This window comes from Vitis riparia, chromosome 16 (assembly GCF_004353265.1).
Source record: "Vitis riparia cultivar Riparia Gloire de Montpellier isolate 1030 chromosome 16, EGFV_Vit.rip_1.0, whole genome shotgun sequence".
In the NCBI taxonomy this organism is placed as follows: domain Eukaryota; kingdom Viridiplantae; phylum Streptophyta; class Magnoliopsida; order Vitales; family Vitaceae; genus Vitis; species Vitis riparia.
Genome location: NC_048446.1, coordinates 545794 through 573440, shown reverse-complemented (window position 1 = coordinate 573440; position 27647 = coordinate 545794). Strand labels below are relative to the sequence as shown.

The 27647-nt window shown below is 37.3% G+C and overlaps 3 protein-coding genes, 1 long non-coding RNA gene and 1 pseudogene across 4 annotated transcripts; 3 read left to right on the top strand and 2 right to left on the bottom strand.

Moving 5' to 3' along the window:
- The first annotated feature begins 2687 nt into the window (after window positions 1–2687).
- On the top strand, window positions 2688–5453 carry LOC117933071 (phenylalanine ammonia-lyase-like). Its single transcript, XM_034854437.1, has 2 exons — window positions 2688–3159; window positions 3540–5453. Exons 1-2 carry the CDS (start codon window positions 2777–2779, stop codon window positions 5287–5289), a joined length of 2133 nt encoding a protein of 710 aa, XP_034710328.1. The 5' UTR covers window positions 2688–2776; the 3' UTR covers window positions 5290–5453.
- Window positions 5454–8728: 3275 nt separating this feature from the next.
- On the top strand, window positions 8729–11554 carry LOC117933075 (phenylalanine ammonia-lyase-like). The gene is made up of 2 exons (XM_034854439.1): window positions 8729–9242; window positions 9684–11554. The coding sequence occupies exons 1-2, from the start codon at window positions 8860–8862 to the stop codon at window positions 11431–11433; spliced, it is 2133 nt and encodes a 710-aa protein (XP_034710330.1). The 5' UTR covers window positions 8729–8859; the 3' UTR covers window positions 11434–11554.
- Window positions 11555–13252: 1698 nt separating this feature from the next.
- LOC117933490 lies at window positions 13253–21525 on the bottom strand (annotated as a pseudogene).
- Window positions 21526–23117: 1592 nt separating this feature from the next.
- On the bottom strand, window positions 23118–24790 carry LOC117933575. The gene is made up of 2 exons (XR_004654318.1): window positions 24336–24790; window positions 23118–23663 (listed from the first exon to the last, which is right to left on the bottom strand). It is a non-coding gene; the product is annotated as an uncharacterized LOC117933575 (long non-coding RNA).
- Window positions 24791–25424: 634 nt separating this feature from the next.
- LOC117933574 (cytochrome P450 89A2-like) lies at window positions 25425–27210 on the top strand. Its single transcript, XM_034855001.1, has one exon. It carries the CDS (start codon window positions 25552–25554, stop codon window positions 27118–27120), a length of 1569 nt encoding a protein of 522 aa, XP_034710892.1. The 5' UTR covers window positions 25425–25551; the 3' UTR covers window positions 27121–27210.
- Window positions 27211–27647: the final 437 nt, after the last annotated feature.

Below are 27647 nucleotides of genomic sequence, written 5' to 3'. Positions count from 1 at the left end.
TGTATGTTTTTAGTTTACATTAAGAAATTAGAGGAAATAAGAGGAAAAATATAATAGAGTCCACTGTTTGACAATAGTCTTATTCTTAACTCCCTTTCTCTTTCTATTGAACTTAGATATATATATATATAGATTCCTTGATCATCGAGACCCAAAGAGATGTAAGAAACAAACTCTAGTACCTCCACACTTGGTCCCATGTTTGTTTCATAACTTGTTAATAATGGTCCTCATTGTTATATAACAAAGGATATGGAAGCTAGGTTTCAAGTCTAGGCTAGGAAACAAAGTGGATTTAAAGACTTCTGACCAAAAAGGGAGCATTTGGCTTGATTACTTTGAATAGCAATTTTATTAAATTTAAAGTGTGTTTGATAGTAATTTTAAAAAAAAATTATAATATTTTTAGCAGTTGAATGATATAAAATTTTAAGTGTTAAAAATGTTAGAAACACTTTCAAAAATCACTGTCAAACGAACTCTTAATTTGGGAGCCTTTTAGACCTTATAATGATTTCTTGACTATACTAGCTATCCTCCATCGTTCTGAATATGTATTTTTAATTTAATTTTTTATCATCACTTTTTATCATTATTTTTTTAATGATTTCTCATTCTTATTTTTGTTTTTCTTTCTTTGGATTAAAAAAAAAATCGTGGGATTGATAATTGAAAATTTGGCAACAAGTTTGATATTGCTCAAAATCTTTAGTATTAAATGTCTTATTAACAACTAGGGAGAGACTACACTAATACATATAATTGTGTGATGACCCAAACCACAAAGTTAGGACACCATAGTTATTTCACATGTAAAACTCAAAGGCTTGACATAAAAATGATCCAATAAGTTGGAATAATTAGCAACATGCTAATCACAAAACCTATTTGAAGTAGTAATTAAGCTTACCTAAAAGTCTTAATTAAAAATTTGTCTTCACATACAAAATCCATAAATCCTAATTATGACAATTCTCCCAAAAGTAGTAGAAAATAAAAAATCACTAAAATCCAAATAAACTAGTCTCAAAACTAAACAAATAAAAGAGCTTTTTGAACCCTTCCTACTCATGTCACTCATTCTCGGAATCAAGTGTGCTTGAAAACATTTAATAATAAGTGATTTGAAAGCTCAGGGTAGAGATCAAGAACATTTTTTTCCCCAAAAATGAAATAGGAAATGCTTGTAACATGAGTGCAATTGTACGAAACAAACTTGTATTACACGTACTATTTTTTCATGAAAGTATCAAATCAAATTTCTTGATAAACATGCATATATTCAAAATAAAATTCTGATTGTTAACAGAAGTGTACATATATAATAGTGGGACTTACAGAGGTGTCCATCATAGTAGGACTTATAAAAGTGACTAGCCTCAAATGTTCCTTACATGTTAATAGTTGAAATCGAAACCAATCTAATGGTATACCATGAATTAGTAACTACCCTAGTAAGTTTTTTATCATCATTATCTCCACCAAAGGTGACAAAGGTCAGCATCTTTTCCCTTATTGACTAAGGTTAGATAACCAAAATATACATATAAAGTACAAATATAGTCAAATCAAAATAATTCCCAATTTTAATATTTCAAACTTATCTAAACATTTTTTATATACTTTTACAAAATTCCCTTACCTAAGTTGGATAAATCTAAATGAACAGAATTGCGGTAAATTCCTATAAATCACATAAGAGACTTAAAAAAATCATTCAAATTAAAGTCTTGATAAATATTATTCTAAGTATATATTTATTTATTTATTTATTAACCCTATACCAGTAAATCAATTCATCTAGGAAAATATCCAATACTTAAAGAAATTTTAGCCTAAAATTATTTTTGCAAAGGTTCCAGCCACCCATGAAACACCCGCCTATTAATATGATATTGCTCTTTTGTTTAAATTCATTCATGCAATATCGTGAGATAAAGGCATACTTGTTTGGTAAGTTACAAAAACCAATCCTCTAATTATGCTAGGTAAAATAATTTTCATTAAAAATAGATGAAAAAAAAAAATAGTATGATTTAAACATGTGAATATAAATAAAACTCGTATCTATATTATATGAAAATGTCTCGTCTATACATTGTGAATGGTAGTAAAACTCGTATTCATGCGACATGTACCATTCATGTTTAATTTATTTTTAAAAATTGATGAAAATAATTTTTACTTATTTTTTAAAAATTACTTTCCATTTTCCTTTGTTTTTCCAAGTTGGAAATAAAAAACAAAGATGAAACTGTATAATAGAATTTTAAAAACAATTACCATTTTTTAACTTCTATTAGATGGTGCATACTCAAATGATTTTCCTTTTATTTTTCTAATCAACAAATTGAAATTTCATCAAGTAGGCTAACAACCTCCACATCCCAGCAACCCTTTGACCGCACACCAGATTTGTCTTGGGGTTTGACCAGTAAGAACGTCCGGGCTCCATCCCTAAATCCACATGGATTCCACGTCACGTTCCAGCATTTGAGCCTTTCGCGTAAGACAGATTAAGGGTCTGGATTGGTTTTCGACGAACCCCATGAAGCCGCTTCTCCATCCAGCCCACCTACCAGTGGCCCTGTGGAATTTAAAAGACTCCAGGGCTCAAACGTTCTATATAAGTAAAAGCTTCTGTGTCACCATACACCTCACTAAATTCAGAGCCCTACTCTCTAGTTCCTCTCTCTCTCTCTCTCTCTCTCTTTCCTTCTTGGTTGTCGACAAAAACCAGCTTTTTGAAGTTGTTTCTTTGTGGGGATTCTAAGACATGGATGCAATGAACTGCCATGGAAGCAACAAGGTGGAGAGTTTCTGCGTGAGTGATCCGCTGAACTGGGGAATGGCTGCGGAGACGTTGAAGGGAAGCCATTTGGATGAAGTGAAGCGCATGGTGGCGGAGTACCGGAAGCCGGTGGTTCGGCTCGGTGGTGAGACTCTTACCATATCGCAGGTGGCGGCTATCGCCGGGCGGGAGGGGGATGTGAGTGTGGAGTTGTCGGAGACGGCGAGAGCGGGTGTGAATGCGAGCAGTGAGTGGGTGATGGAGAGCATGAGCAAAGGCACCGACAGCTATGGTGTCACCACTGGGTTTGGTGCCACTTCACATAGGAGAACCAAACAAGGTGGTGCCCTTCAGAAGGAGCTCATCAGGTAAAATTACTTTACAGTGGTTTTAGAAAATACTTCATAAAAGCACTTTTGGAAAAATATTAGTAGTTTGAATCACTTTTGAAAAGGGAAAAATTACTTTTAATATTTCGCAAAGGAATACTTGATAGCCGACGTTTTAGGAGTGTTTTTTTTTTTTAAATAAAAATAAAAATAAAAAAATAAAAACTTAAAAGCGCTTTTAAAACTCGGTGTTAGGATACGTGAGTTAATGGCCACCAGTCAACTTTGACGTGTTAACTTATTCATATCTCTTAATGAATCTAGTCCTTTTTGGTTACTTTCTATTATCTAAAACAGTTGTTTTGATTTGAAAACTTGAATTGGTTGGTGATGTGCTGGGTTGTTGATGCTTGATACAGGTTCTTGAATGCTGGGATATTTGGGAACGGAACAGAGTCATGCCACACACTGCCTCACTCAGCAACAAGAGCCGCCATGCTCGTGAGGATCAACACCCTCCTCCAAGGCTACTCCGGCATCAGATTTGAGATTCTGGAAGCAATCACCAAGCTCCTCAATCACAACATCACTCCATGCTTGCCTCTGCGTGGCACCGTCACTGCCTCCGGAGACCTGGTTCCTCTCTCCTACATCGCTGGTCTTCTCACCGGCAGGCCTAATTCCAAAGCTGTCGGACCTTCCGGTGAAGTTGTCAATGCCGAAGGGGCCTTTAAAATGGCTGGGATCGAGTCGGGATTTTTTGAGTTGCAGCCTAAGGAAGGCCTGGCTCTTGTTAATGGCACTGCAGTTGGCTCTGGCTTGGCCTCTATGGTGCTTTTTGAGACCAATGTGTTGGCAGTTTTGTCTGAAGTTTTATCCGCTATTTTTGCTGAAGTGATGCAGGGGAAGCCCGAATTCACTGACCACTTGACTCACAAATTGAAGCACCACCCTGGCCAAATCGAGGCTGCAGCCATTATGGAGCACATTCTAGATGGAAGCTCTTATGTGAAAGAAGCTAAGAAGCTACATGAGATGGATCCTCTGCAGAAGCCGAAGCAAGATCGATATGCTCTCAGGACTTCACCTCAATGGCTTGGCCCACAGATTGAAGTCATCCGAGCATCAACTAAATCCATCGAACGGGAGATCAACTCTGTGAATGATAACCCCTTGATCGATGTTTCCAGGAACAAGGCTCTACATGGTGGCAACTTCCAGGGGACCCCAATTGGAGTCTCCATGGACAACACCCGCTTGGCCATTGCAGCCATTGGGAAGCTTATGTTTGCCCAGTTCTCAGAGCTTGTCAATGACTTCTACAACAATGGACTGCCATCAAATCTCTCTGGAAGCCGGAACCCGAGTCTGGATTATGGTTTCAAGGGAGCAGAAATTGCCATGGCTTCCTACTGTTCAGAGCTCCAGTTCTTGGCCAATCCTGTTACCAACCATGTCCAAAGTGCTGAGCAACACAACCAAGATGTGAACTCCTTGGGCTTAATCTCCTCCAGGAAAACAGCTGAAGCGGTGGATATCTTGAAGCTCATGTCTACCACATACCTAGTGGCACTCTGCCAGGCCATTGATTTGAGGCATTTGGAGGAGAATTTGAAGAGCACGGTGAAGAAGACTGTAAGCCACGTAGCTAAGAAAACTCTAACCAGTGGAGCCAATGGAGAACTCCACCCATCGAGATTCTGCGAGAAGGACTTGCAAAAAGTGGTGGATAGGGAACATGTATTCGCCTACATCGATGACCCCTGCAGCGCCACATATCCACTGATGCAGAAGTTAAGGCAAGTTCTGGTGGAACATGCGCTGAGCAATGGCGAAAATGAGAAGAATGGAAGTACCTCAATCTTCCAAAAAATAGTGGCATTCGAGGAGGAGTTGAAGGCCGTTTTGCCCAAAGAGGTTGAGAGCGCAAGAGGTGCGGTGGAGAGTGGAAACCCATCGATTCCGAACCGAATCAAGGAGTGCAGGTCATACCCATTGTACAAGTTTGTGAGGGAGGAGCTGGGAACAGGGCTGCTGACTGGTGAAAAGGTGAGGTCACCAGGGGAGGAGTTTGACAATGTGTTTACTGTAATGTGTGAGGGGAAGATCATCGACCCTCTTCTGGATTGTCTCAGTGCTTGGAACGGTGCACCTCTCCCAATCTGCTAGGGGATTTCACCCTTGCACGTACTCTTTATTTTCCACTTCCAACTTTCTTTCATCTCCTTTTTGTTAAGCTTGAGATTGTCTTTAGGCTTTCAATTTTGTGATACAAAAATTGTTTATATTAATTCTTGGCTATATGGAAGCTCTGATAGCAATTTGTTGGAGTTTGAATTGTTGTAATTAAAAATATCTACAATTTGAACTCTGATACCAATTTCTTGGAATAATGGGATTTAGTAAAAATATCAACAATTTGACCTTGAGGTTTTACAAATTTTAATTGTACTTCTTTCTTTATAATGAACTCTCTAATAGAATGATATCTTGTATCAATGTTCTTGCTTCGATCATGCAAAATTGATGATAATGGTGTGCTCATGCATTAACCTTCCCAAGTGAGGTTCTTGGATGCGTCTTTGTTAGAATCAATCTCTTTGCTAGACTCTCCAACCTGTTGCTTTTGATTAAGTGGTTGTCATTAACAGCTAATGTAAGATTCTCAATCTATTATTTGAATGATCTTATCATGAGGTGGATTCATTCCATAGCCTAGCTTGTCTTGTAATAGTTCCTACATCATAAATCAATAGACAAGTTCAATTGTTTAGTTCACATGCAATCCATGGAATTTGTAATGTTTCTAAGGTAGATAGTAGAAAAGATTCAGGTTGAGCTCTCTACATACTAGAATGGTTAGAAATGATCATTATGGTTCTAAAAACAGTTTTACTTTTTGGTTGGAATGCACATCTAAGGACCTTTTGGTTAAAGGTTTTACCATAGGGATGATCCATGCTCATAGATAGAAGTTGGTTTAGTGCAAAGTTGACCCATACCCAGAGGCAAAGTTTGACTTAATACATATAAATGCAACCTATACCCAAAGATGCAGAGGTAGGCTTAACACAAAGATGATCTGTTTCCAAATTAAAAGAGTGAAGGGTCAGCTTTACACCAAGATAACTTTCACATATAATCATATAAGGTAGTTTAACAAAGGGATGTCTTGAATTAGAAGGATGATTGCTAGTTTTCTTTAGGATTCTTAGTAAAGATACCCTTAGAATTTATTTATTTTTGTTGTTCACCTTGACCATTTATTCATGACTAGACTATCCGTAAGAGCTTTTGTCTTGAGACTAACTTGGCCTTATGTTTTCAATTGGAAGGTTTTCCTAACTAATGAGATGTAGGTTTTCATCGTTTTCTTTTTCAGAATAAAATAAATGAGCTAAAGATCATAAAATAAATGTGTTAGAGAAGACTTATTCGAACTTCAACTAATCACTTGCTTGGGTGATAAGATTTCCTTCCATTTAGCTTATGTGTGTGTGTGTTAACACTAAGATCATTCTTGTGCTTTCTTATGACTTCTCATAGAGATTAAGTTAGGTGACCTCTTAAGGTGCATCTTATTTATGAACACCCAAGGTGCTTGGAAGCCTGTTTGTCCACCATATGTTGTTGGTGAAAATAGTCTCTTAATTTCGTACGAGTGCCTTTGACTAAGAATAAAAACATAAGCAAGTTTCACCGGATAAAAAGAGTCTTAGACTCTCAAATAGGTGAAGTGAGATGCAGCATGTCTTAAGTGGTCGCTTTGGTAGAGGTTTAGTTGTCAACTGTGAGGAAGGGTGTCCTGGCTGGTAGGTGTAGGTCGGGTTGCTTTGTTAGTCTTTGAGAATGAGGTACCTTTGGTTACTTGAAATGAAGATTATCCGGTTACCTTAGATGGAGATTGTCTAGTTTTTTGTACCATGGGCTTGTAACTAGGTCACTAACCATTTTTCAATGTGTAGTAGTTGTTGAATCAACATACTCTAATTTTCAAACTTGTTTGTCTTGCTATACAAATATTATTAGGTATGTCCACGAACAAGGAGGGCTAGCTAACTCATAGCACTTAGGGCTTAGGTCATGGACCCTAAGGATGTAGGTTTTGGGTAGACATATCTTCTTAGAATTCTTATCATATTCAAGAATTACTCTCTCAGCATGAAACAAAGAAGGGTACTATTCCAATCCATATTTGCTTCTTTTCAATCCCATATTTCTCAAATGCTCCCAAATTAAGATATCGTTTGGCAGTTATTTTAGAAAGTATTTTTAATATTTTTAACACTTAAAATTTTGTATCATTTAAGTGTTAGAAATATTAGAAACGTTTTTTAAAGTCAGTACCAAACACACTCTTAAGTTTAATAAAATTGTCCCTCAAAGTAATTAAGTTAGATACTCCTTTTCTGGTCAGAAGTCTTTAAATCCACTTTGTTTTCTAAGCCAATACTTGAAACTCTAGCTATCCTTTGTTATATAACTATACTAGGAATCACAATGAGGTGCATCTCCTCACCCTCAACCATGATTAACAAGTTACAAAACAAACATGGGACCATGAGAAAAAGTGTGGAGGTACTAGAGTTTGTTTCTTACATCTCTTTTGGGTCTCCATGATCGAGGAATCTACATATATATACCTCTAAGTTCAACAGAAAGAGAAAGAGAATAAGACTATTGTCAAACAGTGGACTTATTATATTTTCCTCTTATTTCCTTTGTTTTCCTCTAATTTCTTAATAGCCAAACAAATGTAACCTAAATACATAAATAATAATAATCATCATCATCTTAATAGAGGCGAAAAAAGGGGGAAAACATGATGATGAAAAACCTAACTTTAGAGAAATCTCTTCTTATTATTTCTCTATATGTGTAGACTTTGTTGATGAATCTCACATCCATTCGAGAGAAGTCCTCTTCCATTTTTTGTTTTTGGTTTTCTCTTGGTTTTAAAAACACCAAAAATAACTTATTTTATTTTTTAAAAATCATTTTCTTTTTAATCTCATTTTTAAAATTTGTTCCTAGAGATTAACAAAATCCAAACACAATTAGAAGTTAAATCGTATTTTACTTTTAAAAATAGAAATGAATTTTTAAAAATTTCCTAATCAACAATAAAATTTTCAACAACTTTAAAGTTTATTTTATCACATAATTTAAAAATCATTTTTTATTTTTAAAAATAGAAAACGGTTTTTAAATTTTCAAATTTCCTTTTGTTTTTAGCTAGAGTATGAGTACATAATTTTTTATTATTATTTTTTTAACGAGTTCGGATTTGGAGGAATAGAAATTACATTACGTAGGCCAACAATTTCATTTAGTATTCCACATGCCACCAACCCATTGACCGCACACCACAGTTGTCTTGGGGTCTGACCAGTACGAACATACGAGCTCCATTCCTAAATCCACATGCATATCACGTTGCAGCATCTGAGCCTTTAGCGTAGACAGATCAAGGGTCTGGATTGGTTTTCAACAAACCTCATGAAGCCACTTTGCCATCCCGCCCACCTACCATTGACCTGTGGCATTTCAAAGACTCCAAGGCTCAAGGCACTCTATATAAGGAAAAGCCTCTGTCACCGTACTTCTCAGGAAACTCAGAATTTCAGAGCCCAACTTTCAGATTTCCTCCAGTTCCTCTCTCCCTCTCTCTCTCTTTCCTTCTTAGTTGTCGTGAAAAACCAGCTTTTTGCAGTTGTTTCTTTGTGGGGATTCGAAAACATGGAAGCAATGAACTGCCACGGAAGCAAAAAGGTGGAGAGTTTCGTCGTGAGTGATCCGCTGAACTGGGGAGTGGCAGCGGAGGCGTTGAAGGGGAGCCATTTGGATGAAGTAAAGCGCATGGTGGCAGAGTACCGGAAGCCGGTGGTTCGGCTTGGTGGTGAAACACTTACGATATCGCAAGTGGCGGCTATCGCGGGGCGGGAGGAGGATGTGAGTGTGGAGTTGTCGGAGACGGCGAGAGCGGGCGTGAACGCGAGCAGTGAGTGGGTGATGGAGAGCATGAGCAAGGGCACCGATAGCTATGGTGTCACCACTGGGTTTGGTGCCACTTCACATAGGAGAACCAAACAAGGTGGTGCCCTTCAGAAGGAGCTCATCAGGTAAAATTACTTTACAGTGGTTTTGGAAAATACATCATAAAAGCACTTTTGGAAAAATATTAGTAGTTTGAATCACTTTTGAAAAGTAAAAAAATTACTTTTAATATTTTGCAAAGGAATACTTGATAGCCGATTCTCTCCAAAATTAATTTTACGAAAGCCACTTCCATTCCATTAAAGGTACTTTGACTAATAAACCCATTTTAGGAGTGTTTTTTTTTTTTTTTTTTTTTTAATTTAAAAAATACTTAAAAGCGCTTTTAAAATTCGGTGTTAGGATACGTGAGTTAATGGCCGCCAGTCAACTTTGGCGTGTTAACTTATTCATATCTCTTAATGAATCCAGTCCTTTTTGGTTACTTTCTATTATCTAAAACAGTTGTTTTGATTTTAAAACTTGAATTGGTTGGTGATGTGCTGGGTTGTTGATGCTTGATACAGGTTCTTGAACGCTGGGATATTTGGGAACGGAACAGAGTCATGCCACACACTGCCTTACTCAGCAACAAGAGCCGCCATGCTCGTAAGGATCAACACCCTCCTCCAAGGCTACTCCGGCATCAGATTTGAGATTCTGGAAGCAATCACCAAGCTCCTCAATCACAACATCACTCCATGCTTGCCTCTGCGTGGCACCGTCACTGCCTCCGGAGACCTGGTTCCTCTCTCCTACATTGCTGGTCTTCTCACCGGCAGGCCTAATTCCAAAGCTGTTGGACCTTCCGGTGAAGTTGTCAATGCCGAAGAGGCCTTTAAAATGGCTGGGATCGAGTCGGGATTTTTTGAGTTGCAACCTAAGGAAGGCCTGGCTCTTGTTAATGGCACTGCAGTTGGCTCTGGCTTGGCCTCTATGGTGCTTTTTGAGACCAATGTGCTGGCAGTTTTGTCTGAAGTTTTATCCGCTATTTTTGCTGAAGTGATGCAGGGGAAGCCCGAATTCACTGACCACTTGACTCACAAATTGAAGCACCACCCTGGCCAAATCGAGGCTGCAGCCATTATGGAGCACATTCTAGATGGAAGCTCTTATGTGAAAGAAGCTAAGAAGCTACATGAGATGGATCCTCTGCAGAAGCCGAAGCAAGATCGATATGCTCTCAGGACTTCACCTCAATGGCTTGGCCCACAGATTGAAGTCATCCGAGCATCAACTAAATCCATCGAACGGGAGATCAACTCTGTGAATGATAACCCCTTGATCGATGTTTCCAGGAACAAGGCTCTACATGGTGGCAACTTCCAGGGGACCCCAATTGGAGTCTCCATGGACAACACCCGCTTGGCCATTGCAGCCATTGGGAAGCTTATGTTTGCCCAGTTCTCAGAGCTTGTCAATGACTTCTACAACAATGGACTGCCATCAAATCTCTCTGGAAGCCGGAACCCGAGTCTGGATTATGGTTTCAAGGGAGCAGAAATTGCCATGGCTTCCTACTGTTCAGAGCTCCAGTTCTTGGCCAATCCTGTTACCAACCATGTCCAAAGTGCTGAGCAACACAACCAAGATGTGAACTCCTTGGGCTTAATCTCCTCCAGGAAAACAGCTGAAGCGGTGGATATCTTGAAGCTCATGTCTACCACATACCTAGTGGCACTCTGCCAGGCCATTGATTTGAGGCATTTGGAGGAGAATTTGAAGAGCACGATGAAGAAGACTGTAAGCCACGTAGCTAAGAAAACTCTAACCACTGGAGCCAGTGGAGGACTCCATCCATCGAGATTCTGCGAGAAGGACTTGCTAAAAGTGGTGGATAGGGAACATGTATTCGCCTACATCGATGACCCCTGCAGCGCCACATATCCACTGATGCAGAAGTTAAGGCAAGTTCTGGTGGAACATGCGCTGAGCAATGGCGAAAATGAGAAGAATGGAAGTACCTCAATCTTCCAAAAAATAGTGGCATTCGAGGAGGAGTTGAAGGCCGTTTTGCCCAAAGAGGTTGAGAGCGCAAGAGGTGCGGTGGAGAGTGGAAACCCATCGATTCCGAACCGAATCAAGGAGTGCAGGTCATACCCATTGTACAAGTTTGTGAGGGAGGAGCTGGGAACAGGGCTGCTGACTGGTGAAAAGGTGAGGTCACCAGGGGAGGAGTTTGACAAGGTGTTTACTGCAATGTGTGAGGGGAAGATCATCGACCCTCTTCTGGATTGTCTCAGTGCTTGGAACGGTGCTCCTCTCCCAATCTGCTAGGGGATTTCACCCTTGCACATACACTTTATTTTCCACTTCCAACTTTCTTTCATCTCTGTTTGTAAAACTTGATATTGTCTGCAAGCTCTCAATTTTATGATACAAATTTTTTTTGTATTAATTAGTGCTTCTTCCTTAAAATCTGTTTTCTCAGTTTTGATTATAATTAAGTGAAGATACCAAAAATCATCCCACCTGTGAGTAGGTCTTCTACAAAAGACGACCTCTAGAACCAACCTCTTCTCCTACCTGATGCTGAAAAGAAATCTCCAATCAACAACCTTTAGCAGCTTGTGGCACAAAGCTGAAAATGACACAGAAAAAGCCTGCTTCCTTCATGGGAAGAATAGCAATAAAAAGCCCAAGGTAGCAAAGAGAATGGTATGAGATTTCCCCTCTCCAATAGGCAGAAAATCAGAAAAAGATGGTACAATTGAAGTTATGAGGCAATGAAGCGGCTAAAAACTAGTTACAATTAGGCAAAAAGGCAGCACCTCCAAACACCCACCTTTAGGGCAGCTCGAGGAAAACCCCACACAAGAACAAAACTGACTCCGGCCCCTTTAAGCAATTCTTATTTGTTTTGATAAGAATATCACTTCTTCCATTTAACTTAGAATCTACTTCCCATTCTTTTACAAGCACTATAAAAGTACTAAATAAATTTTGTAATACCTAGTTAAATATTACAACATTTGCAATTATAGCATTAGATAGCATAAAGCTAGAATGCTCCCTGCTTCTTGCCATGGTTCTTCCTCATCCTTTGAAGAAATAATAAAGTACAAGAATCTTCTTTCTTTTGATTCTCAAATCTCCTAAAATTGTTGTTTCTTTCAAGGATATATCCAGTTTCCTTCCTTTGAAACATCCTTTTGAAGAAGATAGAGTTTACAAAGCTTGTAAATGAACATGATTCAATTCTTTGCCCTAACCATCATGAGATTGGAGTTGATTCTATCATGTTTGATTCTTCACCAGCTACAACAATATGTTTAATTTTCTAGTCATGTTTCCCAAAATCACTTCAATAATATTTTGATAACCAATTTGCTCCATTTGATCACATTTGATTGACAAACAAAATGAATATGATTGAAATGTTAACAATTTGTTCAATTTTCTAGTCATGCTTCTCAAAATCACTTCAATAATTTTTTGACAATCAATTTGCTCCGTTTGATTGCATTTAATTGAAAACAAAATGAACTTGATTGAAATATTCTTTAAGTCTGTCTTCAAGATTTCACCCTTCGTCTTACCCTAACTTAGAGTCTCGTCGTTTTAACTTTGTTTTCACCCTTAAAGGAAGTTAATGTTTGTCTTGCCCTTGAAATCCCATTAGTTTAACTCCAATTATCTTCACCCTTATAGTTTATTTATTGTTACATCTTACTTATCCTGCAAGTTGATCTTAACTTCATAGCATTTTCTCCTCGTTATATATGTATATATATAGAAGAAAATACTTATATCATTGACTCGTGATAGAAAAAACTATTGGTAAAAATATAAAATGAGATTGTTTGAATATCCTTTCTCCACTTGTTATGTGTCTTATATACAGGAAGGCTACTTTGCTTCTTGTTTGTTTTTGCAATTACTGAGTTATAAAATTCCCATTAAGGAACACCAAGCCAAGATGTAAAAATAGAAGATAAAGATGACCTCTCACTATTAAATTGTGAAGATAAAGCCTGAAAATGACAGAAAAAATAAATCATGAAGGGGTGAGGATGAAAGAGATTGGTATGGAGATGATAACTACTACAAGACTATGCTCTTCATTATTTACTAAGAACATGTACCTAGATCAAGATGCTCAAAAACCATACATTAATTATAGTGATTCCATCATTTTCACATTCATGTCAATAACAATAAACCTACTTTAATCTTACTTCCATCTAGGAGATAAGTGAACCTGCAAGGGGTTCTTCATCACTATTGTCAACTCCTGCTTCTCTGATAGATCAACTTCCTCCCCATCCACAGCTCTCCATTCAAAATTTAACACCAAATTGGCTACAAAGTACTCCAAATAGAAAATGGGCTAGGTCATGCTCTGGACAAATTCTCCTTCCAGCACCAAATGGAATCATTTTGATCTCCTTCCTCCCAGTTACATCAAATGCTTCCACTCCATTGCCTTCCTTGTTCATGAACCTCTCCGGTTTGTATGCCACTGGGTCTTCCCAAGTCCTTGGGTTCCAACCCATGTCTGCTACCATGAAATTCACTACAGTGTCTTTTGGTATCACAAACCCTCCCAAGGTCACATCTCGGGTCACTGAATGAGGCAACAGAAAGTGCAACGGAGGATGACGCCTCAGGCATTCCAGTATCACAGCCTTCAAGTATGGCATCTTCTGCAAATCTTCCTCCCTCACCTCCTGTCTTCCTTCCTCCACAACTCCACTAATCTCCTCAAAAAGCTTGGATTGAATATGCGGGTGCTTCACCAGGTTTGCCATGATCCACTGCAGTGCAGTGGATGTAGTTTCAGTCCCGCCACTGAGAAACTCCGTGCACAAACTAACCATCTCTCCTTCGTTAAGCTTACTCTCCTCTTCCGGCAGTTGCAGATCCAGCAAAGTATCCACATACGACAAGACATATTCAGATGAGGAGGAAGATGAACCCGGGTTGCTGTTGTTTGCTTCGAATTTGTTGCTTTAACTGCTGTCTGGCTCTTATGTGTGGAAGCATAATCCCTTCCTGATCTTTGCGCACCTGCAACACCTCCTCCCAACACTTTCGGAAAAGTATCTTTCCCAACCTTGGCCAGAAGTCTAATATAATGATGCCACAAGAACGGAACAATAATCTGAAAGAATTTAGATGCAATATATTCAATCCAAAGCATATGACACTTCTGCCATAAAAATCATTTCTGAAAAATTTAGGATCATCTACTTACCTCCAACCATTGTTTCCGAATTGTAGTTGATGAAGTCTTTGATTTCCAAGCTTTGATCTCTCTTATGAGATGGTGTATAACTGAAGGGAAAATAGCAGAGAAACGAGTTCGGGACTATGAGAGATCTATATAACTGTGGCTTCCTATCATACCACGTTGTTCCTGATTTTGCCACCACTATGAGCTATTTGTGGAACATGCTCCTAACCGCAACGGACACGAGATCTGGTGGAGGATGTGGTCAGGTGTTGGACCACTTCAGAGTGGTGAACGGATGTGAACGTGTAGCTGATAACATTATCCCACTTGGTCCACATCTTTAACCTAATGTCCTATCTTAGTCCATCAATTATCCGCATTAAATAACAAACACATGAATCATGGCGATAAGTCCTCTATATAACGAGTGTTACCTTCCATGTATTACAGTGTATTCATTTCTTAATATTATTCTTTATGTGGCAATATTACTTAATGAATAAACCCTATGTTCATTCTTGGTCCAATGAAGTTAAATTTTCTCAAAATTAAATAAAAGTGCATATTAATATGAGAAAACATCATAATAAGAGTTTGTACAATAGAAACTACATAAGGAAGCTAAGTCCCATGTTCACTACATGATCCTTGAATTTCAACGATGGCAAGCCCTTAGTCAAAGGATCAGCGATCATCAATTCAGTGTTAATGTGCTCAATAACCACTTTCTTTTCTTTAACACGCTCTCTTATGGTTAGATACTTAATGTCGATGTGTTTGCTTCGACTTCCACTTTTATTGTTCTTTGCCATAAAGACTGCAGCTAAATTGTCGCAATATATACTCAATGGCCTAGATATTGAATCCATACCTCTAAGCCCGGAAATGAAACTCTTAAGCCATACACCATGTGAAGTAGCCTCAAAACAAGATATGAACTCAGCTTCCATAGTAGAAGTAGCAATCAAGGTCTGCTTAACGCTCCTCCAAGATATAGCTCCACCGGTCAATATAAAAATGTATCCAGATGTTGATTTACGCGAATCAACACAACCAGCAAAGTTTGAATCTAAATAGCCAACAACCTCTAAATTGCTTGTTCGTCTATACATAAACGTGTAATCTTTGGTTCCTTGAAAATATCTCATCACTTTCTTTGTAACTTTCCAATGGTCCAAACCTAAGTTACTTTGATATCGTCCTAACATTCCAACAGCAAATGCAATGTTAGGCCTTGTACAGACTTGAGCATACATCAGACTTCCGACTCCAGAAGCATATGAAATGTTCTTCATTTGTTCCCTCTCAAGATCATTTTTCAGGCATTGGTTCAGATTGAACTTATCTCCCTTCACTATAGGGGAAACATTAGGTGAACAATCCTTCATCCAAAATCTCTCTAAAACTTTATTGATATAGGTTTCCTATGACAGACCTAAGATACCTTGAAATCTGTCTCTATGGATCTTAATGTCAATGACATAAGATGCCTCACCCATATCCTTCATGTTAAAATTTTTAGAGAGGAATTGTTTCACCTCATGAAGTAAACCCTCATCATTGGTTGCAAGTAAGATGTCATCCACGTATAAAACAAGAAAACAAGCTTTACTCCCACTGACCTTAAGGTATATGCATTGATCCATAACATTTTCTACAAAACCAAATGAAGAAATTATGTTATGGAATTTTAAATACCATTGGCGGGATGCTTGTTTTAAACCGTATATGGATTTCTTAAGCTTACAAACCAATTGCTCACCATCACTAGAGGGGAATCCTTCAGGTTGTTTCATGTAAACCTCCTCCTCTAGTTCTCCATTAAGAAATGCAGTTTTCACATCCATTTGTTGCAATTCTAAATCAAAATAGGCTACTAATGCCAATATAATGCGTAAGGAATCTTTCTTAGATACAGGAGAAAAGGTTTCCGTGTAATCGATTCCTTCTTTCTGAGTGAACCCCTTTGCAACAAGTCTGGCCTTATATCTCTCAATGTTGCCTAATGAGTCTTTCTTTGTCTTAAAAACTGATTTACAACCAATGGCTTTTGCACCATTAGGCAACTCAATAAGGTCCCAAACATCGTTGCACCTCATGGAACTCATCTCATCTTTCATGGCATTGTACCACAATTCTGATTCTTTGCAACTCATGGCTTGTGAAAAAAATTCGGGATCATTTTCAGTTCCTATATTGTAGTCAAATTCTTGTAGATACACTACATAATCACTAGGAATTGTTGACCTCTTAGTTCGAGTAGACCTTCTTAAGGTTGCACCAATATCTTCCAAGGAAGTATGAGGTTCAACTTGCTGTTCAGAAGTGTCAGACAACTCCTGATCAACTTGATCTACTGAAATGTTGACAACAGCTTGTGGAACTTCAATGACTGGTTAAACTTCAACGATTGTTGGTTCTGCACTCGTTTGAACTTGAGGGGTGTTATGAACAACAAATAATCTATAACTTGAAGTGGAAGGTTAAGACTCTGTATGATCAATATCAGAAACTATGTTTCTAAATTGATCGCTCCCACTAACCAAGTCATATTCAAGAAATTTAGCATTTCTTGATTCCACAATCCTAGTGTTGTAAGATAGATAGTAAAATTTGTACCCCTTAGACTTTTCTGCATATCCAATGAAATACCCACTTATAGTCCTTGGGTCCAATTTCTTCTCTTATGGATTATAAATTCTCACTTCAGATGAGCATTCCCAAACGCACATATGTCGCAAACTCGGTTTTCAACATTTCAATAACTCAAATGGCATCTTTGAGACAGCCTTGGTTGGAACTTGGTTTAATATATACACTGTTGTCTTAAGTGCTTCAGCCCAAAAGAATTTAGGAAGTTTTGAGCTGCTAAGCATACTCCTCACCATATCCAGTAAAGTTCAATTTCTTCTTTCTGCTACACTATTTTGGTTTGGAAAACTAGGCATGGTGTATTAGGCAACAATCTCATGTTCTTGAAGAAACTTCGCAAATGGCCCAAGTGCTTGTCCATCTTCCAAGTATCTACCATAATATTCTCCACCTCTATTTGATCTCACGATCTTAATTTGTTTACCACATTGTTTCTCTACTTCTGCCTTGAAAACTTTAAAGGCATCTAATGCTTCATTTTTGTTATGAAGTATGTAGAGATACATATATCGTGAGAAATCATTTATGAAAAAGATGAAGTATTTCTGACCATGAGAGTCCATGTCAAGACTACATATATCAGTATGTATGATCTCTAATATGGCGGAACTCTAGTAGCACCTCTTTTTGACTTGTTGGTCTGTTTTCCCTTAATGCAGTCCACACAAGTCTCCAAGTCAGTAAAATCTAGAGTACTAAGTACCCCATCATTTACCAACCTTTTTTTATTCTATCTACGGAGATATGACCTAATCTCCGGTGCCACAATGTAGCAGAATCCTCATTTACAACACATCTCTTAATGCCAGTTTGGACATGTAATGAATTATAAGTGGTATCATGAATTATAAGTGGTATCATTTTGTAAGAATATGCGATAAAGACCATCAGACAAAATACCATTCCCAACACAATCAAATTGAAAGATGTTTCTGAAAAATGAAAGGAATATCGAAACGGTACAAGTTTAGAAACTAAAATCAAGTTTCGTGAGAAACTTGGTACATAAAAGGTCTTTTGCAATTCCAAAACAAAACCACCATTTAAAGTTAAACAACATATCCCTATTGTTTCCACATGCAAGCCCATCTTGTTTCCGGATAAGATGAATTGCTCACTTCTCACTGACTTCCTTAGGTTTTGCATACCCTACAAGGAATTTGAAATGTGGATTGTAGATCCAGAATCAATCCACCATGTGTTGGTATTTACATTAACCACATTAGATTCATAACAAACAAATGAGATAGGATTACCTTTCTTTTCAAGCCATTTCTGGAATTTCAGACATTTCTTCTTCACATGTCCTTTCTTTTTACAAAAGAAACACTTTTCGTCTTTCTTAATGTCATATTTGGGAGGAATTTGTTGCTTCCCTTTCTGACTGGCTTGAGATTTTCCTTTCTTTCTTTTCTTTTGCATCACCAACATGGCACTTTCTCCTTGTTCCATCGTTAACCTTCCTTCCTCTTGAACACACATGGTCATCAATTCATTGATAGACCACTTATCCTTATGTATGTTGTAAGAGATTTTGAAAGGTCCAGATTGAGACGGAAGAGTGTTAAGGATAAAGTGCACTAAGAAGGATTCAGACATTTCTACCTCGAGCTTCTTTAATTGAGTCACTATGCCTCTCATCTCCATGATGTGTTCACGTACACCTCTTATACCGGTGAACTTCAGGGATGTGAACTTCATAATTAGGGTGCTTGTCAAGGCTTTATTTGAAGTGACGAATTGTTCATCAATAGCCTTTAGCAATTCGAGGACATTCTCATATTGCTCGATTGAACCACATATACCAGCACTAAGTTTTCTCTTAATGTACATCACACTGAGTCGATTAGATTTCTCCCAGCATTCGTACAATAGAATTTCATCAGGTGTGTTGGTATCAATGATCTTATGTGGTTCGTCTTTCCTTATGGCATAGTCTATGTCCATCCACCCTAATTGAAAAACAATTCTCTTCTTCCATATCTTAAAGTTATCTCCCCTGAGTTCGGGAACCTCACAACGAATATCAGATATGCTAGGTAAAATTGCACAAAAGATTACAAGCTTATTAATATTTGAGACTTTAATTAAATTCATGTTTTACCAATGTAAAACACACTTAAAAATTGAATCTAATTTTTATTAAAAATTGCCTGTGGTCCAAATCTTTAATTCAATCAGATTCATTAACTTTATGATAGATTTTATCAAACTATTTTTACTGAATTTGTAAAGTTTATTATGAATTTAGTTTGATATTTTCTATTTATAAGCTTTATGATAAGCCTATTAAATTAATTCTTCCTAACTCCTGTGGGTAAATTAGGAAAAATTAATTTTAATAGTTTATCCTAATTAATTATATAAACATAATGAAATCCTTGTGGGGTAAAATCGTCATATTTATTTAATTAATTACAATTAATGTCCATAATGTGATCCTTATTTACTTAATATATAATTTTATATAATTAAGGATGTTGTGGCTATTCCTTAATTATTTAAAATTATATGGTTCACTAGACATTAAAACTATATGATATAAATTTAATATATCTAACACAAATTTAGGCAACAATTGCATGCAATTGAAGCTACAACTTTAATTTATTTAACTCAAATTTAGGCTACATTTTTACATACACAAACATATAAATTAAAATAAATAATTTAATTTGCATGTATTAAAATCACATATAATTTAGAACTAATTTGAAAGGATTTCATATTATGATTGGGTGCCCAAATCCATATAAAAACACAATCAATTCCAAGCCCAATCAAAAAATAATTCAAATCGGGCCAAAAGGGCTTAAAATGACCCAAATTTATCATGCATCACCAGCCAAGAAGAGCCTCACGCGGTGCTTCCACACGCGACGGCCTTTCTTCGAACGAGCACCACCGCAAGGTGCATAGGTTCTACACCCACGCACAGGTAGGCGAAGATTGAATGCTCCTGTTAAACGGCATCTCTCCTCACGGAAGCACTGTGCTCGGCCTCGTAACAGCCTGCAACTTAACGATGTAGGCCCGGCAGCGCTCTGGGAAAGCTTTGTGTGACTCGCAATCACAGTCAGCGTGGGTTTCTGGGTATTTGTTAACGTCGGCCAGCGTTACAGCTAATGCAGAGAACACAAGCGAAGGCGTGGCATTTCTAGATTGGGTTTTCCTTCCCCAACGTTCCTTGATCCCCACTCACGATCGTGACTCTCACAACCGTCCACTACAAGTGAGGCGACCGCTTTGGTCATTTCCTCGCATGGGTCTCACTCGTCTTCATCATCCTTGGCGGCGGAGAAAGCTAAAAAATGATTAAAGACCCACCACAATGGTGTCGTGGCTCACAACCGCTGCACCAATTTGCTTTGGAAAATATTTAGGCCCTTCTCTCACTCTTCTCTCAAAACTAGATTTCATGGCTCTGCCTTTTCAACCCTCTTCATAACTTTTATGGATTTTCTTATTGCAAATGATTTAAGAGATCATAAAAAGTAACAAGATTTCTCATGCAAAAATGAATACAAAAGTAGAGGTAAGATACAATGAAGCTCTGATACCAAATGAAAGAATTTAGATGCAATATATTCAATCCAAAGCATATGAAACTTCAGCCATAAAAATCATTTCTGAAAAATTTAGGATCGTCTACTTACCTCCAGCCATTGTTTTCGAATTGCAGTTGATGAAGTCTTTGATTTCCAAGCTTTGATCTCTCTTATGAGATGGTGTATAACTGAAGGGAAAACAGTAGAGAGATGAGTTCGGGACCATGAGAGATCTATATACCTGTGGCTTCCCATCATACCACGTTGTTCCTAATTTTGCCACCACTATGAACAGTTTGTGGAACATGCTCTTTAACCGCAATGGACGCAAGATCTGGTGGAGGACATGGTCGGGTGTTGGACCACTTCAGAGTGGTGAACGTGTAGCTGATAACATAATCTTCTTTGAATCGTCTTAATCTTTTGAATCTGATTTTCCTCAGGCTTGTCCCCAAAACACATAAGCACCAATAAACAAAACATAGCGTACTATAAGTGATCTACCACTCAGACTGGTTTCAAGTGGCCTGTAAGCCTAGAGAGGAGAATCCTCAGTACCCACTTTCGCGCATGAGAGTAGCTCCTCACCTGCGAAGGGTGGAGGATCTCGGCAGTGAGGTTGTGGCGGAGAACGCACCAAGTCGGGCCGTAGAAGGTCGAGCTGATATTTCTGCCTATGGCCATGGCCTCAAGGCAATCAGCGAAAACAGCACCCTTTCAGACCAAGGCCTGGTGGGCGAGGGAGTTGGAGGAGACGAATATGACCGGGTAAGGGCCGAAATGGAGAGTGAGGATCTGGTTGTACTTGGTGTGCAGGTCACGGAGAACTGGTTCGAACTCCAGTAAGGATTTACGGAGCCATAGGAAGTTTCCAATGATAGGAACCTTGGTAGGTCTTGGAGGGAGGTTCAGTTTTGGAAAGAAGAAATCAGAGAGGGTTTTGAGGGAAATAGCAACACAGAGGGAGATGATGATGATGAGTCATGTCTCCATTTTGATTATCGAATCCATAATCCTCTCTTCTGGTTTTTGGACAATGGTGGTAATAAAAATTCATAGAAGGTGAATAATTGCTTGGTTTTAGTAGATTTTATCCCTCAGTCAGCAATCAATTATCATAATCCCTTCTACTATCTCTACCATTTTTAATTAGAAAAATAATAATATTATTTCATTTTTCAAATTGATTCCAAGATTGGGACCTTCATAAGTTGCAATCATAATTTGTTAGATTAAGTTTGTAATCAATTCGAGCTCAATCCAAATTATTATACATTCAACTTAAATCTATCTCAAACTCATTTCTACATCGAATTGATTTAATGCTTTCTAAATTTTAGATTTTAAGGGCTTTTGTCCCTCTTCATGCTTTGCCTTGATTTTAGATTACGTTTTCTAGTTTTTAGTTTTCTTCATTTTAATTTGATCCATTTAGTAAATTAAAATAAAAAACAATATCAACAAAGATAGAATAAACAAGTTCAAAAGAGTTTGATCTCCATTTATGCAATCAAACAAAAAAGACAAAGACTAAATGAAAACAAAAGATTGGAAATGAAATGATAGATGAATATCATTTTTTAGAATTCATAACCAAAAATCCAAATGTAATATAGATCTATATTCCCTATGACACGGTCAATCCGGATCAACCTAGCCTCAAGGCAATAAGGTCATTTCATCCAAAAATTTGGTATTCAAGCTTCCCACAAGCTACTTAATATATACAAAGCCAACTATCAAGCAATCCAAGATAAAAAAAAAAAAAAAAAAACATCCTTGAATTTGAAATCTCCAAAGATGATAATAACATCAAAGTCAAACAAGACTCCCAAATTAACATTAACTAACTAAAAGTAGTTATATTGTATCTTCTCTTATATTGTATTGTAATTTTGACTAATGATTTACCTTTTAGCATGGAATATCAATTCTAGGGTTTTTTTTTTTTTTTTGGGAAATGTGGTATAGTGGTTAGAGGAAGTAGACTATGGTTCATAATAAGATCAGTTCAATATATATGTAATTGAGAATTGACCCATATAGGTAAATATTCTAATTTTAGAGATAATTGAAAATTTAACCATATAGATAAATTCTATTTTAAAAAACTTAACCTAATATATAGTTCTTTGCAAATGAAACCTAACCAACCAATGTTTAAGCTCTTTCTAAATGAAAATCAATCATAAGTTAAAGCTCACATGAACATTAATTTGATTGATAATTTTTACCTGAACTTAACTATGGTTAAATTGCATTAACCGAAAGCGTAACCCCAGTTAAGTTCTTTAAAAATGAAACTCAATCTTAGTTAACTTCAAACCATCATTCTAATTGAAAACTTAATCATAGTTAAGTTCTTAATTAATATAATTCGATCATAGTTAAGTTCAAGTGAATATTATTATTGAGAACTTAACCTCAATTTTTTTTAATAAATAAAACTTTAGTTAAGTCCAAGTGAATATTTTGATTGTCTGTTGAACCTTTGTTAAGTTCTTTATAAATGAAAATCAATCATTTAACCTTATCACATAATAAAGCTTTTCAACTCCATTTTGGATTAACTATTCATCTTCTCCTTTTCCATAAATATATGACAGAAAAATTCAGATATGACGTATCATTTACTATTAGATCAAAAACTAAGCAAACTTCGAAAATTACATAAATATTATCAAAACCCAAACATAATGGATTAAAGGTTTTAACTAAGAGCAATTAATATTTAATTAGCAAGATCCTATCTCTCAGTTCCTGGCAACCAAAGCTAAACAAGCTTGGCGAATCATTTGACAGTGAACCATCAATTTCCCCTTAGGCAGCAAGGTTGGCTTGATGAGAGGCAACTCCACAAAGTTGGCCAGCCATTTGTGAACGTGAGGTTGCTTGTGAGGGTCCAACAACTTGAACCCTCCAACTTCTTCAATGACTTCCACCCAACCACACATCAAGCCTAGCACAATGTCGACATACCCTATACCATTGTTGCCTCCAAAGAAAACTCTCTCCCCCTTGAGCTTGGCTGCCTCTCCTTCAAGCACTTCCATGGCTTCTTTTGCTTCTTTCACTGCCTTCTCCTGTTGCTCTCCTTGAGTAATCAGTGCTGTTTTTACCACTTCTGTAAACTATATACACAACACCAACCAAAATTTATAATTATGCACTTTTGAGCTATTTATTTATTAGATGGGAGAAAGTTATTTATAATTAGAAGATTAGAACTCGTTTAAAAGTGATTATGAGAGAAGTTATTTACAAAATTACTTAATATGTAAAATCAAACATATCTAAATATTAATATATAACATTTAAAATCAAATATAATCAAAATTATTTATATCATTTTAAATCCACTCACCCAAATGAAATACTCTTTTGTGATACAAAAGCAAGTTCTCATATCACAAATTTTTAGATATACCCAATTCAATTTCCAAAATAATTAAATATAAAACCTAACTCATAAACATCATATATAACACTTCTTACATCATAACTTAAATAAATACAATTGGTACATAGAGTACACGCATAGAAAGACTAGCAAAACTAGATGAAAGTGACAAGAGATATGATAAGTTTTAACATGGGAGAGCCACCATTTTTGACCAGCACACCCTTTGACTGAATAAATTTCTCTACATTTATTTTAAATTTTTATTTTATTTATACTAAGTGATAATTTAAAGTAAAGTAAATAATCAAGGTACAAGAATAATCCAAGATATATAATCAGGATCTCCTCCTCTGGTACATACCTACAACAAAATAAAGAATTGGTAGCTGCAAGTACATACCTTTACTTCAATGAAATCAGCCCAAAAGCGAGCCTTGGCTCTCTCATGAGGGTCTTGAGGCAAAATAGGGTTATGCTTCCAAGTCTCATCGATATACTCTATGATAACAAGCGTTTGCGCAATGGGTTGCCATTATGAAGCAGCACAGGGACTTTCTTATAAACTGGGTTGGAGGTGAGAAGAAGAGAGCTCTTGTTAATCAAGTCTTCTTCTATATACTCATATTCAATGCCTTTGAATTTGAGAGCCCACTCTACTCTTTTCACAAATGGACTATACCATGAGCCTAACAGCTTCACTTGCTCTTCTTGCGCTGCACCACTGGCCATGTTGATGCCTTTGATCAGAGCTTGGTGGGTTTAAAGGGGAAGAGAGATGATCGGATATAAATATAGAAGGGGAAAAGGGATGATAGGATGTAAAACACAACTTGAAAAAACACAAGAAACTCAAAGTCAAGTTGTGTTTTACATCAACAACTTGTCAAGCCGCCTTTCTTTGAATATGAATTTATTGTCAAATATAGATGAGTATGAATTTATTATTAATTTATTGATCTTTTCTATATCAAACAATTATTAATATTATGTGATCAAACTAAAGTTATAAATTTAAATACAACCTATCCATTTAACCTCTTAAAAAAATACATAAATATAAATTTATTATTAAATATATAAGATAATAAGTTTTAATATTATGCAACCAAATGAGAGAATATAAAGAATTATTTATTAATAATGATATATGAATATAATAAGATTTCAAATTATTTTTAAATAAATAAAGATAATATAGAATTTAAATTTTTGGATTCTTTTTTTATATATTTTCATATTAATAGATTAAAACCTAGTTTTCCTAAATTAAAAATATCTAGAAACAAGTAATGCACAAAAGAGTGACAAATAAGCCTTAAATCTAAAATTTAGAAAATACAAGATCAACTCAATTCAAAGATGAGTTGAGTGTCTATTAATTTGGATTGATCCAATCTGCTTCAATTGCAAAGTCTTTGGAGTCGATTTAAAAAGTCTACCTACAAAACAATCAATAATTCATAGGACCTACTATGAATTTGGGTCAAACTTTGATACCCAAAATCTCATCTTGCACATCCAACGGTCCAAGGAATTCTTGGGTACCTATCCATCCACAAACCCTCGATAGAATTCTCCCTAGCACGATTAACCCAGAAGAGAGAATCAAGAATTTGATGACCAAAATGGAGACATGGCTCTTCATCATCATCTCCCTCTGTGTTGCTGCTTTCCTCAAATCTCTCTGTGATTTCTTCTTCCCAAAACTGAACCTTCCACCAGGACCCACCAGGGTTCCTCTCATCGGAAACTTCTTATTGTTCCGTAAATTCTTGTTGGACTTCGAACCAGTCATCCGAAACCTACACAGCAAGTACGGCCCAATCCTCACAGTCCATTTCGGCTCTCGCCCGGTCATATTCGTCTCCTCCGATTCCCTCTCCCACCAGGCCTTGGTCCAAAAGGGTGCTGTTTTCGCTGATCGCACTGAGGCCCTCCCCATCAGCAAAATTTTCAGCAGTAATAAGCATACCATCAGCACCGCCTTCTACGGCCCGACCTGGCGCGTTCTCCGCCGCAACCTCACCGCCGAGATCCTCCACCCTTCGCGGGTGAGAAGCTATGCTCATGCACGAAAGTGGGTGCTGGGGATTCTCCTCTCTAGGCTTACAGGCCACTCGGGACCGGTCCGGATGGTGGATCACTTCCGGTATGCTATGTTTTGCTTACTGGTGCTCATGTGTTTTGGGGACAAGCTCAAGGAAAATCAGATTCGAGAAATTGAGACGATTCAACGAAGATTGTTATTGCGTTTTCGTCGCGTCAATATCTTCAGCTTCTGGCCGAGGTTGCGAATGCTATTGTTCCGAAAGCATTGGGAGGAGGCATTGCAGCTGCGCAAGGATCAGGAAGGGGTTATACTTCCACACATAAGAGCCAGACAGCAGCTAAAGCAACAACTTCGAAGCAAAGAACAAGAAGACGACAGCGACCCAGGTTCCTCTTCCTCCTCAACTGAATATGTCTTGTCGTATGTGGATACTTTGCTGGATCTGCAACTGCCGGAAGAAGAAGAGAAGAGAAAGCTTAGTGAAGGAGAGATGGTTAGTTTGTGCTCGGAGTTTCTGAACGGCGGTACTGAAACTACATCCACTACACTGCAGTGGATCATGGCAAACCTGGTGAAGCACCCGCATATTCAGGCCAAGCTTTTTGAGGAGATTAGTGGGGTTGTGGGGGAAGGAGGGGAGGAGGTGAAGGAGGAAGATTTGCAGAAGATGCCATACTTGAAGGCAGTGATACTGGAAGGCCTGAGGCGGCATCCTCCAGCCCACTTTCTGTTGCCTTATTCGGTGACCCAAGATGCAACCTTGGAAGGGTTTGCGATACCAAAAAACACTCTAGTGAATTTTATGGTAGCGGACATGGGTTGGAACCCAAAGATTTGGGATGACCCAATGGCGTTCAAGCCGGAGAGGTTCATGAACAGCAAAGGTAATGGAGTGGAAGCATTTGATGTAACTGGGAGGAAGGAGATCAGAATGATTCCATTTGGTGCTGGAAGGAGAATTTGTCCAGGGTATGAACTAGCCATTCTGCATTTGGAGTACTTTGTGGCCAATTTGGTGTTGAATTTTGAATGGAGAGCTGTGGATGGAGATGAAGTTGACTTATCAGAGGAGCAGGGATTCACAGTAGAAATGAAGAATCCATTGCAGGTTCATTTGTCTCCTAGGAGGAAATAAAATTAATCGAAGTGTTAAGGACTAGGAAGGGTGTTTGATAAATCAACTGTATTGACTTAAGGTAATTTAATAATTTAATGACTTAATTTATATCAATCTCAAAACTTTTTTATAAATATAAGATTTAAGTAAGAATAAATTAACTAATTTCACTTCATACTTAAAGTCATAATTAACTTTAAATTATGATATTAAGCTATTTTGACTAATATACCCAATTTATTTAATAACTTAAATTATTAAGTCCCTTTAATTCGTTAAATTGATTTACCAAACGGCCGAGTCTTTATAGAAATTTGTAAGATAATTGACACTTTCTAAGAATCTTTGTTATTGTATTTTATTTCTTAACTCAAAAAATTTCTACAAATTTGATGCCCCTAATGATAGGTACTATTAACCGATATTATGCCCTAAACAAAAGGAACATTTGTGTGAAAAAGTTTTATTTGCTTAGTATATATATATACTATTAATGGTGGAAGCTGAAGTTTGGAAAGGGGACATGGGTTCTCTAGTTGGATTAG

Bases quoted from the DNA above. Each gene is read 5' to 3' on its own strand.
- LOC117933071 (XM_034854437.1), top strand. From the start codon at position 2,777: ATGGATGCAATGAACTGCCATGGAAGCAACAAGGTGGAGAGTTTCTGC. The intron at 3,160-3,539 runs GTAAAATTACTT...TGCTTGATACAG, and splicing joins CTTCAGAAGGAGCTCATCAG to GTTCTTGAATGCTGGGATAT.
- LOC117933075 (XM_034854439.1), top strand. From the start codon at position 8,860: ATGGAAGCAATGAACTGCCACGGAAGCAAAAAGGTGGAGAGTTTCGTC. The intron at 9,243-9,683 runs GTAAAATTACTT...TGCTTGATACAG, and splicing joins CTTCAGAAGGAGCTCATCAG to GTTCTTGAACGCTGGGATAT.
- LOC117933574 (XM_034855001.1), top strand. From the start codon at position 25,552: ATGACCAAAATGGAGACATGGCTCTTCATCATCATCTCCCTCTGTGTT.